The 15,426-nt window shown below is 40.1% G+C and overlaps 2 protein-coding genes across 6 annotated transcripts in view; both read right to left on the reverse strand.

Moving 5' to 3' along the window:
- Positions 1-15,426, reverse strand: part of LOC122550254 (contactin-associated protein-like 2) — a 2,198,962-nt gene that overhangs the window by 1,912,579 nt on the left and 270,957 nt on the right. The window lies entirely within an intron of this gene.
- tpk1 (thiamin pyrophosphokinase 1) overlaps positions 1-15,426 on the reverse strand; it is a 281,858-nt gene that overhangs the window by 140,191 nt on the left and 126,241 nt on the right. For all 5 annotated transcript variants that reach the window (XM_043690143.1, XM_043690140.1, XM_043690145.1 and 2 more), the window contains exon 8: positions 10,662-10,808. In XM_043690143.1, the coding sequence (XP_043546078.1) occupies positions 10,662-10,808 (147 nt within the window). The remainder of the gene's footprint in view (positions 1-10,661; positions 10,809-15,426) is intronic.

The following is a 15,426-nucleotide window of genomic DNA, read 5'->3' on the forward strand; positions in this document are numbered from 1 at the left end:
GTACATAAATGAGCAGAAGCCTCAGTATTTTCCTGACAGTGCCCTTCAGGCAATTTTCAAAAGGAACCAAGTTTAAAGAGAAGACCCTTCAATTTGCATGCATTTCAAATTTGACATACATTTTATCCAGACTATGTACTGAAGATTTGAAAATGTCTTTTATATGTCACATTTGTCTTTTGGCTGGCAGGCACTGAGGGCTATTAAGCAAGTGGTGAAAATGCAGTTCGAGGTTTTTGCCTCGATAGAAAACTCATCACATTAAGGTGGTGAGAAGCTATGGCTACAGACGAAAGTAGTGCGTGAAAAATGCATTCAACTATAACTTGAGCAATGCTGAGGGATATTTTCTATCCAGCATAATAGCTACTAGCAAAACGCTCATTATGAAAGTTAGTTACTGTGCCTCCCTCCATGATTACACAAAAAACAAAAATAAATTTTAGCCAGTGCTGCAAAATCACAACCAAAACCCAAATTGAATTTACACAATTTTGTTGAGTACAATGAGTTACTAATCTAAGACAAAGCAAATTGCAACATCCCATTTCAAAAGACATTGAAAATTTCCATTTCATAATTAACAGCAAAACCCGTACACACCTACAGAAGGCAGGCTGATAAATTTTTCAAACATCAGAAGTTATACAATGTTAGCTACATTAACACAGTTTAATGTCTCAATATCAAATTCTGTTCACTAACACGTCTGTAAAGCACCTTGAGACTTTTTATTACATTATGGCCACTACAAAAACGTTGGGTTGAACTTTATCAGAAATTGACGAAAATGTCAATTTTGTTGAGTTTCACGAGGGTTTCTCTCCATGAGCCCTAGTGATATTTCTCACACTGTTGCCCCGGACTCACAACATGATATACGCACCACATCTCGAGGAAGCCCACTTGTGCTATCTTCCCTTTGGCCAGCAGCAGATTTACATGCCATTGCTGGGACCTCACAGGCTTCCTGGCGCTGGTATAACTTATCAAACCCAGCTGTGCAGTAGGTCAAGCACTGCTCGCCAGCAGTTGCTTTTCCTAATGCATGTAGTGGGAGTGAAACCAAAACAAAATACTTCTGAGGGCACATGTGTTACAGCTGATAATTCATTTACAATTGTTCATTTGTAAATGTATTGCTGCTTAAGAACCAAACTACAGGCTACCTGTCTGTAGTGTCATCCCACCTTAGAACTCTCTTGAAAGGAGTGCTACTCTCTCCCCAATGTGCAGTGTAGCTTAACACCTCATCATTCAACGTGGGACCATCAAACTGGAAAGCCTTCAACAGGTGAAAATGTTCACTTTTACAGTAAAATTGATGAAGGCAAGGCAAACAAACAGAAGCTGCATTTACTTCTGGGAACAGATGGGGACCACTTACTACCAAGCAGCAACAAATTTATAAATAATAAATGATATTGCAGTAAGCTCATATCATCTTATATCAGGCCTCTTGCACCTGACACTGCAGCATGCTATGATGCAAGAGATAATGTTTTTCCTGCTCAATGTCCTCAGCTTCCTCCTCAGAACACTGCTGCCACTCTCTCATCTCCTGAGATTCTATCACATCTCTTCTTTGCATGCTCTAGGTGTGCAGAGCACAGCTTGCTTGGATAATGAGGCACAGTCTTGTCTAGATTGAACTGCAAGACCCCTTCCACCTCCAAACCCCCCCACTCTCCCAAGACTGATTCAAGCACTGGAAACTCATCTATAGGAGGCAATGGTTAATGACATGGTCAAATTGCATGTGACCAAGTGTCGTGCTTCACACAGTTGAACACAGCACGTGTTTCACATGTAGGGCACTATGTTCAAATATGTGTGTGCGTCCTGTATTGACCATGTCCTTCAAAGTGATTCCTAATGTTGTCCTTAAATGTTGTTTAAAATTAACTTTTCCTACAAGAAACAAATAGGCTGACAAGCCTATAATTAAACAGCTTGGGTCAAGGCCCATTTTATATTTGCTACTTTCCTGAAGAAAAAAACAGAAGAACTGCAGGTGCTAGAAATGAGAAACAAAAAAAAAACAGAAAATCTGCTGGAAAAACTCAGTAGGTCTGGCAGGATCTGTGGACAGAAAGCAGATATAATGTTTCGGGTCCAGTGAGCTTAGTTCTGAACTTCAAAACACCACTGATTCTGCCAGATCTGCTCACCTTTTCCACCAATTTCTATTTTTGCTACTTTCCAGAGTTCACTGAAATGTGACCCAAACTCGGTAAACCCTCTTGTTCATCCACAACCCATGAGAGAGGCGAAAGACAATATTATAGGTCTTTACGATCTGCTGTGAAATGCTTTTGCTTCTCGGCCACATTAATTGGTAACAATTATTAAACTTGACAGCCTTTGAACCATTTTTCTTCCTCTTTTCACTTTTTTTTATTGCTGTCAAGATTATGGAGCAGTGTATCTGTATAAAATCACCAAGTTATCTGAGCATTTAGCATTCAATCAGTACATGCAATACAAGACAGAGTCAATATGTGAGATCATAGTAACACACGAGCAGGAGTAGACCATTCAGCCCATTGAACCTGTTCCACAATTGAAAACATATCAACAGTTTTTTCTCAAACTATCACCCTCATAAGTGACCTTCTTGGATTATGCACATGCGAAGCAAAACAAAGGCGGTGCTCTGCAAACCATTTCCAATGTTACCCGACTTTAAATCACCACCTTCTCTTCAAACACAATGAATGATGGGTAACAGAGGCACTGCTGCTGAGGCTTGTATCTGATGTGTTAAAACATATAAAAGAAAGCTCTTGAAAATTACTGTGACCACAGATGGCAGCAAAGGCAAATCAGTAAAATAGAGCAGCATTGGAATATATAGTATGCAGCTTTAGACCTTATTTATCATAAATCAACATATAAAACACATCAGTGAATATTAAAATTTATGTTTTTAAAATACTTGGTAAAAATATCAATATACTATCTACTCTGTAGTCTCCAGCCAAGCTCTCCATATTTTCTTACGAATGCTCAATGAAGCCCTGTTCCCACATATATCATAATGAGCACATCTCTTCTCATCAAACAGACTTTGAATTCTATTTAGGGTCTGGGTGGGTTACTTTTCGGAGGGTTGATGTGGACTTGTTGACTGAAGGGCCTGTTTCCACACTGTAGGAATTCTACATAGCCCTCTTCTCAAACCTGTTCCTCCGCAACCACACATGCCGTTCCTCCTCAGCAAAATCTACTCCCTCAGTGCATTGCTGCCTTCCAACTACTCCCATAACTGAGCCCATAACTCCCTCCCAACTCCAACTCAATGATTCCCTCCCTGCCCATAACCACTCCCCAATTCACTCAGTCTAGGGACATCAGTCATAATTCGATTGATATGGCAGCAGTGGACCAAAAGGTTTGGACCTTAAATTTCCAAAAACGTTCTGGAAATGAGACAAGGGATGCAGAACAAACTGCTCAGTCCAGACCAAGACTTGACACAGCTAATTCAGATTTTGGCCATTGTATCAGTCTTGCAAATATCATTAATTTATATATGTAAAGGAGATTCTTTCAAATTATGCAGTCAGGAATGATATGAATCCTGGATCCTTAAGTAGACAAGTGAAAACCTAACACAAATTCATAAGTATGAGGTAGGTCTGTGGATAACTAATGTTTACAAGGTCTGAGCGTCTGCTAGCTCACACGTTTAATAGTGTTCATAACGCTGATGCAGTTTCTGTTACAAATAATAATTTTGATTAGCATTGTTATGGCAATGCCAGGTTAACATCCATTGAAATATGAAGTAGAGTAGAAAATGTTGGAGCATCAAGGAGAGATTATGATGCAAGGCATCATAATATACCACCATATGCAGTAAATACAGATAGGAAAATGGTGAGCACCACTTCAGGTACATGCAATGTAGAACCCTCTTCAGTATTACAATCACATCCAAAATATGAAACAGAAGAAGCAAGGTGCAGGTTTAATGCAACAGCCAACTATATGATGGAAGCCATATGGGTTGCAGTAGAACGAATCTACGCTGCATATCTGGGCACAGGGAGATATTGCATCACCATATCACAAAAAAATGTGCTATAAGGAACAATTGATCCTGTCCCATAACCAGCTTGTGCTTATACTCATAGGTATCAGATCAGATGGTAAATATAGAACTGGTGGACACCTGCAGGAAAGGAACAGTTGCAGTATCTCGGCCATCTTTCCTATGTTATCCCACTGTTGCCCAAACATCTTACATCTACTCAAGATGAGGTTCACCAATTAAATAGAACATATTACATAAAGCAATGCAAGTTAGGGCACTGGTTGACAATTTAAACAAAAATCCTGATGTGGGTATCTTTGGCTGGGCCAACATTTATTCCCAATCCCGAGCTGCTCTTGAAAAGGTGACAGTGAGCTGCCTTCTTGAACAAATACATACCACCACTTGGTGTGAGCAGAATTTTGGAGTGAATATACAGATACAACAATGGATTAGGATCATGTTTCACATTTTGGTTATCTCCCAGTAAGTCTTGGTTCTACACTAAACCTGTTTGGTTCAATGCAGCAGACGGACACACAAGAAATGGCAACAAGTATAGGATTCAGAGAATGTGAAGCCAAACACATGAGCCAAGAGCCTGTTTGGCTGGGTCAAACTAGATAACGTGGTACCTTTACAGTCCTAAGCTCAGTACCTATGTGTGGGAGAGTGCACGGACAAAGGGCAAAACCGTGAAGTTGGGCCAGACCAAGGCCCAAAATGGGGAGTTGAAGGGGTTGAATAAGAGTTAAGCAGTTTCAGTAAATTAAGGGTTAAATAGATAATCAATTTTCTGTTAGAAGTGCTTTCAGTAAAATGTTAAAACTGAAGGATCATAGATGCCCAAAAACAGGATAAGGCTGGGGACAGTTAGGTAAAAACAAGGACTGTAGATGCTGGAAACCGGAGTCGAGATTAGAGTGGTGCTGGAAAAGCACAGCACGTCAGGCAGCATCCGAGGAGCAGGAAAATCGACATTTTGGGCAAAAGCCCTTCATCAGGAATAGAGGCAGGGTGCCTGCAGACTGCACCCTGCCTCTATTCCTGATGAAGGGCTTTTGCCTGAAACATCAATGTTCCTGCTCCTCGGATGTTGCCTGACCTGCTGTGCTTTTCCAGCACCACTCTAATCTAGACTCTAGGGAGAGTTAGGCCACCCCATCAGCAAAGGTAAGTGAGGCTTTGGATGAATCAGTAAATAGGAACTATGCTTGTTCTATGTACTGTGGAAAATGCTGTGTCCCAGCTAACACTGGAACAGTTGGTCAACATACGCTGTGAAATGATCAAATTAAGAAGTGAGTATGTGATCTGAATTATATAAGGTTTTTGCAGTGTTTTGTCTTAAACTGTTAAGATTTATTGTCCTTGAATAAATGAAATAATCCTCCCCATAATGAAATAATTTATTCAGCCTCCCCTCCTTTCCCACCCATCCCTACATTATCAACTCTTCCCTCTCTTGTCATCATTCTCCCCATTCACACAGCCCTTCTTCACCACCAAGACAACTCAGTCATTGCCTCCTCCTTCTCCAGCATCCCTTTCACCCACCTACTCATCCCAACTTGGATTTCTTCACCTTACCTGAACTCAACTCCTGTACTGCTAATAACCTTGCTGTCTGCTAATAACCTTGCTGTCAGTACATGGGAGCACTGCTCCGCTAATGCCACTTAGATCTGCACTGTCAAGAATGGGTGAGCCGCCTCACCAACAGATAGGAGCTCCTGCCTATGCAGCTCCACACTTGAGTGAGGTGGGACTTTTGTACTTCGGGCACTTTGGTAGTGCTGGTTATGGAGTAGGCCAAGCCAGTGACAATCCAGTTTGACATGGGAATACAGCCAGGTCTGGGATGTTGGGATTAGGTAAGTACCAGAGTTGGGAACAAGCATTTCCTGCTCCACTCTTGCTACGAGCAAAGGTTTCCTCTTACTTCTTTATTTTCACCTTTTTTTTAAATTGCTATGCAAAACCTGTGGCATAACTTTGGTGTTTAGCACAAAATCAGAAATTGATGGAGAAGCTCAGCAGTTCTGAAGAATCATCATTGGACTTGAAATGTTAACTCTGCTTTCTCTCCACAGACGCTGTCAGACCTGCTGAGTTTCTCAAGCAATTTCTGATCTTGTTTTAGACTTTCAGCATCCACAGTTCTTTGTTTTATTTTACTGACTAGCATATTTGAATTCTGAGATCCCTTTGTTCCTTGATCTCAGCTAATCTGATATATCCCAAATAATAAGCTACATCCCAATTCTTCCTACCAAATATATACTACTTCACATTTATCTGTTTTGAACTTCATTTGCTAACAATTTTCTCATTCTACTTGTTTATTAATCTTTTCCTGTAAATTATTGTAGTCCTCCTCAGTATTGACTAGTTCTTTTGTAAATTTAGAAATGATATTTTGTATTCCAAAATCCAAATCATCACTGCAACTTATGAACAGCAGTTGTTCAAATGCTGATTCTTGTGCAGAATCACTTTCTACCTTCATTCACCCTGAATATCTGTCCTGTATTCCTACAGTCTGCTTTCTGACTTGAAGTGAGCTCGGAATGCCATGTCCTCTCACTCCATGTTCTCTGATCATATTCATTAGTTAATGGTGGGGCATCTTACTGAAACATTTTTGAAAATCCTGGATAAATTATGACTACTGCATTTCAATCGGCTTACCTCACTGTTAAATCCTCAATAATGTTGGACAAGCACTAATTTCCCTTTTGAAATTCACGCTGACTATTCATTATCATAGTTCTCATTTCTAGATAGTCTTCGGTTCACTTCTTTAGTATAGATTCCATTATTTTCACACCACTGACGTGAGGCTAACTGACCTGGGATTTCCTGAATATATTCTGTCTCATTTATAAGTACAGAAATTACACAGTTGTCTGCCAGTCATTTGGCTGTCCATTTTTTTAATGAATTATTAAACATGAGTAGCAATGTCTCTGCTTTCTCTCTCTTGGATTACTTCAAAATATACAGATGCAATTCATCAGTACCATCCTTTGTGAGTTTGTTTGGTATGTTTCATAGATACACTTTTTAAAATTTTAAACACACTTATGTAATAATCCCAGTTAAAAAAAAACAAAGTCAGCTCACTATTTAATAATTGTCATCTCTTTATCATTAATTGTAGTATATCCTATCTATTCCTTAATAGTGCTTTTCCATCACAGCCTTACTTTTTCTTTAATTTGATGTGCCTGTTAAATATTATATTATTTTGTTTTGTATTCCTCTTTGATTATCTAATTGTTTATTTGACTTCTTCTCTGTTATCTTGATATTCTCTCATCATGCACTTCTCTGCTGTGCATGTACATACTCTATGCTATTATGAACATTAAATCTGACAAGCTAGTTGCGTTTTAAAATGTCTCCTTTAGTTTCGAGTCAAACAGAATGTCCTGAATGTGGGATGGTGATGTATGAAACCTCTCCCTGTAGACAGATCCATGACATCTGGTTGTCATGAGTAAACAAACCCAAATCAAAATCCATTGAAAATCAAATAACAGATTTCACATCCTGACGTAGACAGCAGAATAGCTCTCTTTGGAAACATAAACAGAGACTGAGAGAGACAGAGAGGGACACAGAGAGAAAGAGTGGGACACAGAGAGAAAGAGAGAGAGAGAGTGCGAGAGAGTGAGACAACACACAAAGAAATCCCTGCCGTGTGAAGAAGCAGCAACTACAACTATGAAAAGGTGGGTGAACCGTTTTTACGTTAACAGCTAAGAAAGCATTAAGGATCAAAGGCTGAGTATGTGGGCAGTGTACAGTGTAACAAACATGTGAAGGTGTCTGCTACGATTGGAAAAAAATTGAAAAGCAGAGTATTTCTTAATTGGTGGGAGTTTGGAAACTGTTGATGGCTAAAAAGATTTGGGTGTCCTTGCTCATGAGTTACAGAATCATACAGCAAGGAAACAGATCCTTCCGTCCAACTCATCCATGCCGACTAAGTTTCCCAAACTAAACTAGTCCCACTTGTCTGCGTTTTGCCTATGTCTCTCTAAACCTTTCCTATTAATGAACCTGTCCAAATATCTTTCAAGTGTTGCAACTGTACCTGCATCAAACACTTCCTGTGGCAGCTTATTCCATATATGTGTCACCCTCTGTGTAAAAAGGTTGCCCCTCATGTACTTTTAAATCTTTCTCCTTTCACATTAAGAATATGTCCCTAATTTTGAACTCCCTCACCCTAAGGAAAAAACCTTGCTTATTCACCTTATCTATGCCCCTCATGATTTTATAAAATCTAAAAGGCCACCCCTCCATGTCCTACACCCAAGTGAAATCAGAAATGCCTTACATTGAGACGGGGTAGTGTTCTCAGCTGAGGAGATGTTTCCTTCTAATTACTGAGTCCCCCTACTGCAATCACATTTCTATTCTGCTCTTTGTACTGACTCCTCTCCTCACTCCTGATGAAGGGCTTATACCCGAAATATCGACTCACCTGCTGTGCTTTTCCAGTGGCACACTTTTCGACTCTTGACTTTCCAGCATCTGCAGTCCTCACTTTTGTCCTCCTTCTCTCCTAGATTGCCTTGTGAGCCACTGTGCCATACTACGCATTGTAGCTGTCCTCAGTGCAGACTTTCTCCTTGTCCTCACAAACAGTAAGTACATGATATCTGTTGGACAGGACCAATGTCTGTGGGGCCTCTTCTGCTTCTTCCAAGTACCTGTTACCCAACTCCCCATCAGTCATACTTTCCCTTTCCTGAACCGGTTTTTCCCTTTGACCATTAAAACCTTCTATAACTCAGGTAAGTATGAATCTATTGGCAGTAAGTCCTCTTTATAAATGATACACCTGTCATGCAGTCAGATAAAACAACGAAAGTTCTCATGTCCAGGTGAATTACGAAGAGAGAAAGCATTGCACAGAATAAAAAAAGGAGAAAGAAATAAATTAATAACAGTTCAGCGTTCGCTGGGACTCGTGTTTTTTTTCTCAATTTTTTGCAGCCTTGGATGTCACTGAGGAAATTCCACTGAAGTGTAAACCAGCACCTTACTGCTAGATGTTACTAGAACTCATCTCTTTTCCAGATGAAACAGCACCTGTTTATTTTCTTTCCCCAGTCGCTACAAAAATGTGAATATATACATGGATTCATTCATTTTATATTCTGCTTATAGATGTGGCTACATCCCTAGTTAGGCAAGATCAGCTGTTTATACAGACTGATTTCTTATTCTGTATCTAGCCAGCTCTCAAAAACACATTTCCTTGAGTCTCTGTGGAAACTATAACTAAAGTAATTTTGCTGCTTTCTGGCTGTATGTGGCATCTAAATTTTTAGGGTTTGGGTTGTAAAATCAGCATTAAGAATTTTACAACTAGAAAGGTACCTTGCATTTCCATTTTTCTATGAAATAGCAAGGAACATTTTGGAAGTTAATTTCCCCTTCCTGCTTGTCACAGAGAAACTTTCTTTTTTAACTCGTCATAGAATCCCTACTGTGCAGACAGAGGCCATTCGGCCCATTGAGTCTGCACCGACACTCCGAAGAGCATCCCGCCCTATCCCCATAAACTCTCATTTCTCATGGCTAATCCACCTAGTCTGCACATCACTGAACACTATGGGCAATTTAGCATGGGCAATCCACCTAACATGCACATCTTTAGACTCTGGGAGGAACCCAAAGCATCCAGAGGAAACCCACACAGACACAGGGAGAATGTGCAAACTCCACACAGTCACCCAAGGCTGGAATTGAACACAGGTCCCTGGCACTGTGAGGTAGCAGTGCTAACCACTACCACTGCTCATTGCATCTTGGTACACTCACTGCCATTCAGATATTCAATTTTCCTGCCATCAAACTGTTCGGCTAATAACTAGTTAACCATGTTTTCTGGCGCTTCAAGCTCACAGGGTGGCATTTTACAGCCCCTGCAGACAGATCTGAGGGCAACGGGAGGGGTTGGCTCCTAAAATGCAGTGAGCAACTCGCCCTCCACTTGGATAGATTCTGTCCAGCATTAGGCAGAACTCCTGTCTCCAGACAATCCAGACTCCACCAAGGTGACCAATTCCAGAGAACAGAAAAAGATACTGGGGCAGCGTACTGACAAGACATGAGGAGAAGAGATGGGGGTGAATTAGTTTGGTAGAGTCCGACATGAGGAGTGTAGCAAGTGGAAGGCCAACAAGATCCGAGGAGCAGGTGGGGTAGTGGTGGGCATCTATGTGCTTCTGGGAGCGAAACAGCAGGGTGCTTTAGTCACCAGTTTACACCCCTTCCCCACTTTTCTGGTCTGCCAACACCACTAGTTTGATTTTCAGATGCTCCCCCCAACACTCAGGCTTATACAGACTCCTCCTCTCTACTCCATCTCAGGCCTGTGGGAAATCTCATCCAGAAAAAGTTGGATCCCAGAAAATCCTTGCCTGAACAGTGACCACACAGTATGTGCATAAAGAACAATTGACTATAATATGCAATATTTATCAATCAACAATATAGGAAAGATGAATAGATGGAATACAAATTAGGCACATTATTTATTCAAAGTCTTTTACTAATTAAACTTCATCTCAACAATTTATTGCCACGATTAAATACTTACAGGCTGCAGTAAATAGGCCAGAGATGTCTCCTGAATGATGATAACTGGGAGCTTAGTTAACTTTGTGGCATGAAAAAGTGTCTCCACACTGGCCATGATCTGGTCCAAACGTCCGCCAAGTCCACCGAGCACGACAACATTGTCGACCTAGCGCCAAAATGACAGTACTTCCATTAATTTTACAACATTCCTTTGTCCTTTTCATCTCAGCTACATGAAGAGCCAATGCTAATTTATATAATAGTCAAGACTTTAATTTCTGACACGAGAGTCAATAGCATATTGTTCTGAATGCTAGAAGCAATTAGATTCAAATCAGAAGTTCTTTTTGATTTCAAAGGAACTCTAATTCAGTGCAGAGGCCTTGACTGATTGATGTAATTCGATGGTTTAACATTTTAAATATATCATAGTAGCAATAATTATCCCTTTCAAATAAATCAGTCTGCAGGTTTCTGATGTTTTGAATTAAGTAATGTGGTTTCTTTTATATGAAGAAATTGTCATGTCTCAGCAGAAAGTCAATGAATCTCTAATGCAATATACATGGTAAAATTCAAACTAACCATGGCAAATATATCAATAATGATCAGATTATGAAACTGTCCATCCTTTATAAAATACATTTTGGTTCTGAAATAGTGGACAAATTGGTCTGTGCAGCCACGACAGGACATTTCCAAAGAAACTTTTCCCCTAATTGGCACTGGAAAATTTTCCTCCTCAGGGGATGGCTGCAGGATGGAATGTGAAGGGGGAAGAAAAGTGAAAATATATAATCATGATGCTCCAGTTAGCATTTGCAAGGCAGGCAGCTGGTGATTTCCTCCTCAGCATTTTCATGTTTTACTTTTTCCATGAACTGCATCATTTCTTCAGAATAAATCAAATTCACAATGTTTCTATTTTCTGCAGCCAGACAATATGTTTCAAGTTCATTCGTACCACAATATCAATAACTTCTTTTCAACATTTTGTTGTGGATTATTGTGCTCTGCGTGGTGCTATAGTATAGTCAACAATCATAAAATGTCAAATGCTCTGACTAACATTTTTCAAGTATCACTTCAGTAATGATATTGACAAAGCTCGTTAGGAATGTGAGATGGAAGGAGGATATAAACAGACTGCAAAAAAGATGCAGGCAGGTTAAGTGAGTGGGCAACCAGTTAATAGCTGACATTGGAAATTGTGAAGTTATTTACATTGATAATAACAAGAGAAAAGCAGGATATTTCCATAAGGGTGCAAAACATTTAAAACTTAATATTAAGAGAGGGTATACTTTCAGAAGAAACATGGAAAGTTAGCATGTATGCACAGTAAGCATTAGAAAGGCAAAGGCATGCTGGTCTTCATGACAAGGGATTTTAATATGAGAATGAGGAAGTCTTCTTACAATCATGTTCGTATTTTTGATCTCCATATCAAAGGAACAATATTCTTGCCTTGTAGGTGATGCAGCGAAGATTTACTAATTTCACTCCTAGCATGACAGTGTTGACCTGTGATGAGAAGCTGATTAAATTGAGCCAACACTCTCTGGAGTTTAGACGAGTGAGAGGCAATCACATTGAAATAAACAAGATTCTGAAGGGTCTTGACAGGGTAGAAACTGACAAGTTACTTCTCCTGGTTGGGTTAAATAGAACAAGAGGGCATTGTCTTAGCATAAGAGTCAATGATTTAGGACTGAGATCATGAAAAACTTATTTCTTCAGGGTTGCGCATATTTGGAATTATCTACCAGAGAGAGTCGTGGAAGCTCCATTGTTGAGTATGTTCAGTGTTTAAGTAGATAAACTTCTGGTTTCTCAGTGGGTTAAGGAAGGAGGAGATTGGATGGGAAAATGGAGTCTATGCAGTAGATCAGCCATGGATATCAGAGTATCCTCAAGGAGCTAATTCTTACACTCTTATGACTTACAATCCCTATCATATAGACAAGCACTTTGAAGTTGAAGATTTGTTTCTCAAAAATGGCGTACAGGAAGACTGGGCACAGTATCTTGCTCATAATTCAATGTTTTGGCTCATATTTGCTTATGTAAGAATCACTAGCATTCCAAAGAGAAAAGTCAGGGTAATAGAACTTGAGCCCATACAATGAGTAAATGCACATACTCCCATGACTCAGCCAATGTTTAGGCATTTGCCTGATACAATCAGTGTCAATGCCTGAGTACACTGCAGTACAGAACTATTCAGCTCTTTCATACCAGGTGAATAGTTAGCAGTACAAGCTGAAATACATTTATTAAACACTTCAATTTGCCTGAAATCAGTGAAGCTTTAAAAATGCTAAGTGGAGAAGATTACATAATTAAGATAATCACACTTTAGTGAGGTGCAGAAAAGCTTACTGAATTGCCCAAAATAGACAAAGTGCTTAATACGTTGTAAGTGGCACTTTTATAATTAATGTATATGGTAATGAAACTCAGTTAGTAAAGACAGATGCCCACTGAGAGTGTGGACAGTGTGGGGGTTCTGGGAATAAAAGGTATTATGAGTTACAGGAATGGATTTAGTTTTACTGGAACATGCAAGATTCAGAAAGATCCATAAATAAAATCTTCCAAGTGGCTGTATAAATGGACAGTGGAAAAAAAAACCTTTCTTTTATTATCAGTTCAATTAATCTATTTAAAATTTAGAAGTTAGGAACAATTACCAAATTTTAAACGTCATATCAAGAAGGAAATCCTCAAATACTACCACAGAGTTCTACGTAAATAGATTGGCCCCCACAATGAAAGAACGGATACTGCTAATTCATTCCTTCAATCAAGAGAACGATATTTATTGATTCAGAAGAGGAAGGAAGGTTTTGTTTGGCAGCATTTTATCTCATGAGATGATGGCATGTGCCTTCATGATCATCTCTGGTTTTGAAAATAGTCTGGAGTTTGAAGAAGTCATGGCAGACTTGAAACTTTAACCTTTGTTTTTTTCTATCTATAGATGCTGCAAGAACAGGTGAGTTTCTCCAGCACTTTCTGTTTTTATTCTATTCTGGCATGGCAATATGTGGCATAGTTGTGACAGAGGAAGACAATGGGCATTGGAAGATGCATGATTTGGTTATCTCTTCCGATGTCCTTCCGAACAGTCAGCGTCCTAAGGTCATGGAGATATAGAGATGTACAACAGGAAAATCTATGCCAACCAAATATCCTAAATTCATCACATCCCCTTTGCCAGCATTTGGCCCCTATGACTCTAAACCCTTCCTATTCATGTACCTATCCAGATGCCTTTTAAATGTTGTAATTGTATCAGCCTTCACCACTTCTTCTGGTAGTTCATTCCATATGCACACCATGCTTTGCATTAAATAGTTGCCCCTTTGGTCCCTTTTAAATCTGTGTTTCTCTCTCCACAGATATTGCCAGACCTGAATTCCTCCAGCATTCTCTGTGTTTACATTGTACAGTAAAGCATGGCTGGAAAGGATGTAATTGGGGAATGGGAGATGTGGTCATGCATGGTCAGAAGAACCCCAGCTTCAAGGAGCGGATGGGCATGGGGGCAGGAATGAGAACACCAGAAATGGTTATGTGCCCAAAGCACACTGGGACGTTATTCGCATGCCAGTCAGCTTCTGCTTCTCATGAACCTTGGAGGTCTCTATGGCAGGAAAACAAAATAGAATGTTGACCAACTCACTTTCCAGAGCCTGAGTGGAAAAGGTAGGCAGATGTAAGTCACTTGGGGAAGTCTGTGAGATTGATGGGATGGTTTACTAGGAAGGGGATGTGGATACCTGAGGACTCACTGGACACTGAGGCTGAGGAAGAGCTGTCACCTTCCATTCTGCTAGAAACTGAGAGTGTATAATGAGGAAGAAAATAACGGTTACCACACTTTGAGTGGGCGGGGTATATCACTGAACCTGTGAGGGAAAGGGCTACCAATGATAAGACTTTCAGAGGGAATGAACATTGGCCAAGCAAAGCAAGCTGCCTACCTCCTGACCAGCCTACGGCACTGACCTTTTCTGTATGTCACACCTCTCTGGCATAGCAACTGTTGGATAATTCTTTGACAGCTACACCTTTGTGCAGAGAGGGAACCAAATATGAAGGAGAGCCAAAGCTGTCAGCATGACCCAACACCATGCATACGTATTGTTGCCCCTACTCCCAGATGATGCAAGAGGCTCTCCATGCACTGAGAATCGTGTGTGGGCATGAAGTGCTGCCAAATGGTGCGAAAATGCATTTAGCGCCTACACAAAGTGATTCACTGAATATCCGATAAATGGCAAACTGTTCTGAGAACAGCCCATGATTGGATGGAATGGAAATAGGACATGAGAGATGCCATGGGTGTGGGGTAGGCAATTAGGGGGTGAGGCGAGATTGACAAGATACTGTGATAAAACACATGAGGACCTGTGATAGAAAAAAACCCTCTAATAAAGCCAATACAAATCAGACTTAGCTAAAGTTCAGCCCAAAGTGTTAAATAAAACAAACCTGTGAAAAATTATATTCACTTGCTCTGTACCTTACACATTTGATTTCATAATGAAAACACCTCATTTGTTGTGGACATACTGATCAGTGTTCATCTTCATAAACCAGACAGTATTCCAGTAGAGTCACATTGCCACTCGATTTGCTGACTACACAGCAACATTTGGCCAGGGAAAGACATAAAATGACAAATTTTACTGTTGGCATCTGTAAACGCAATACACTATTGCTCATATGAGAGAATGCACGTTTTCCTTTTTGGACTTTAAACTGAGATGGAAGTT

This window comes from Chiloscyllium plagiosum, chromosome 5 (genome assembly GCF_004010195.1).
Source record: "Chiloscyllium plagiosum isolate BGI_BamShark_2017 chromosome 5, ASM401019v2, whole genome shotgun sequence".
Classification (NCBI taxonomy): domain Eukaryota; kingdom Metazoa; phylum Chordata; class Chondrichthyes; order Orectolobiformes; family Hemiscylliidae; genus Chiloscyllium; species Chiloscyllium plagiosum.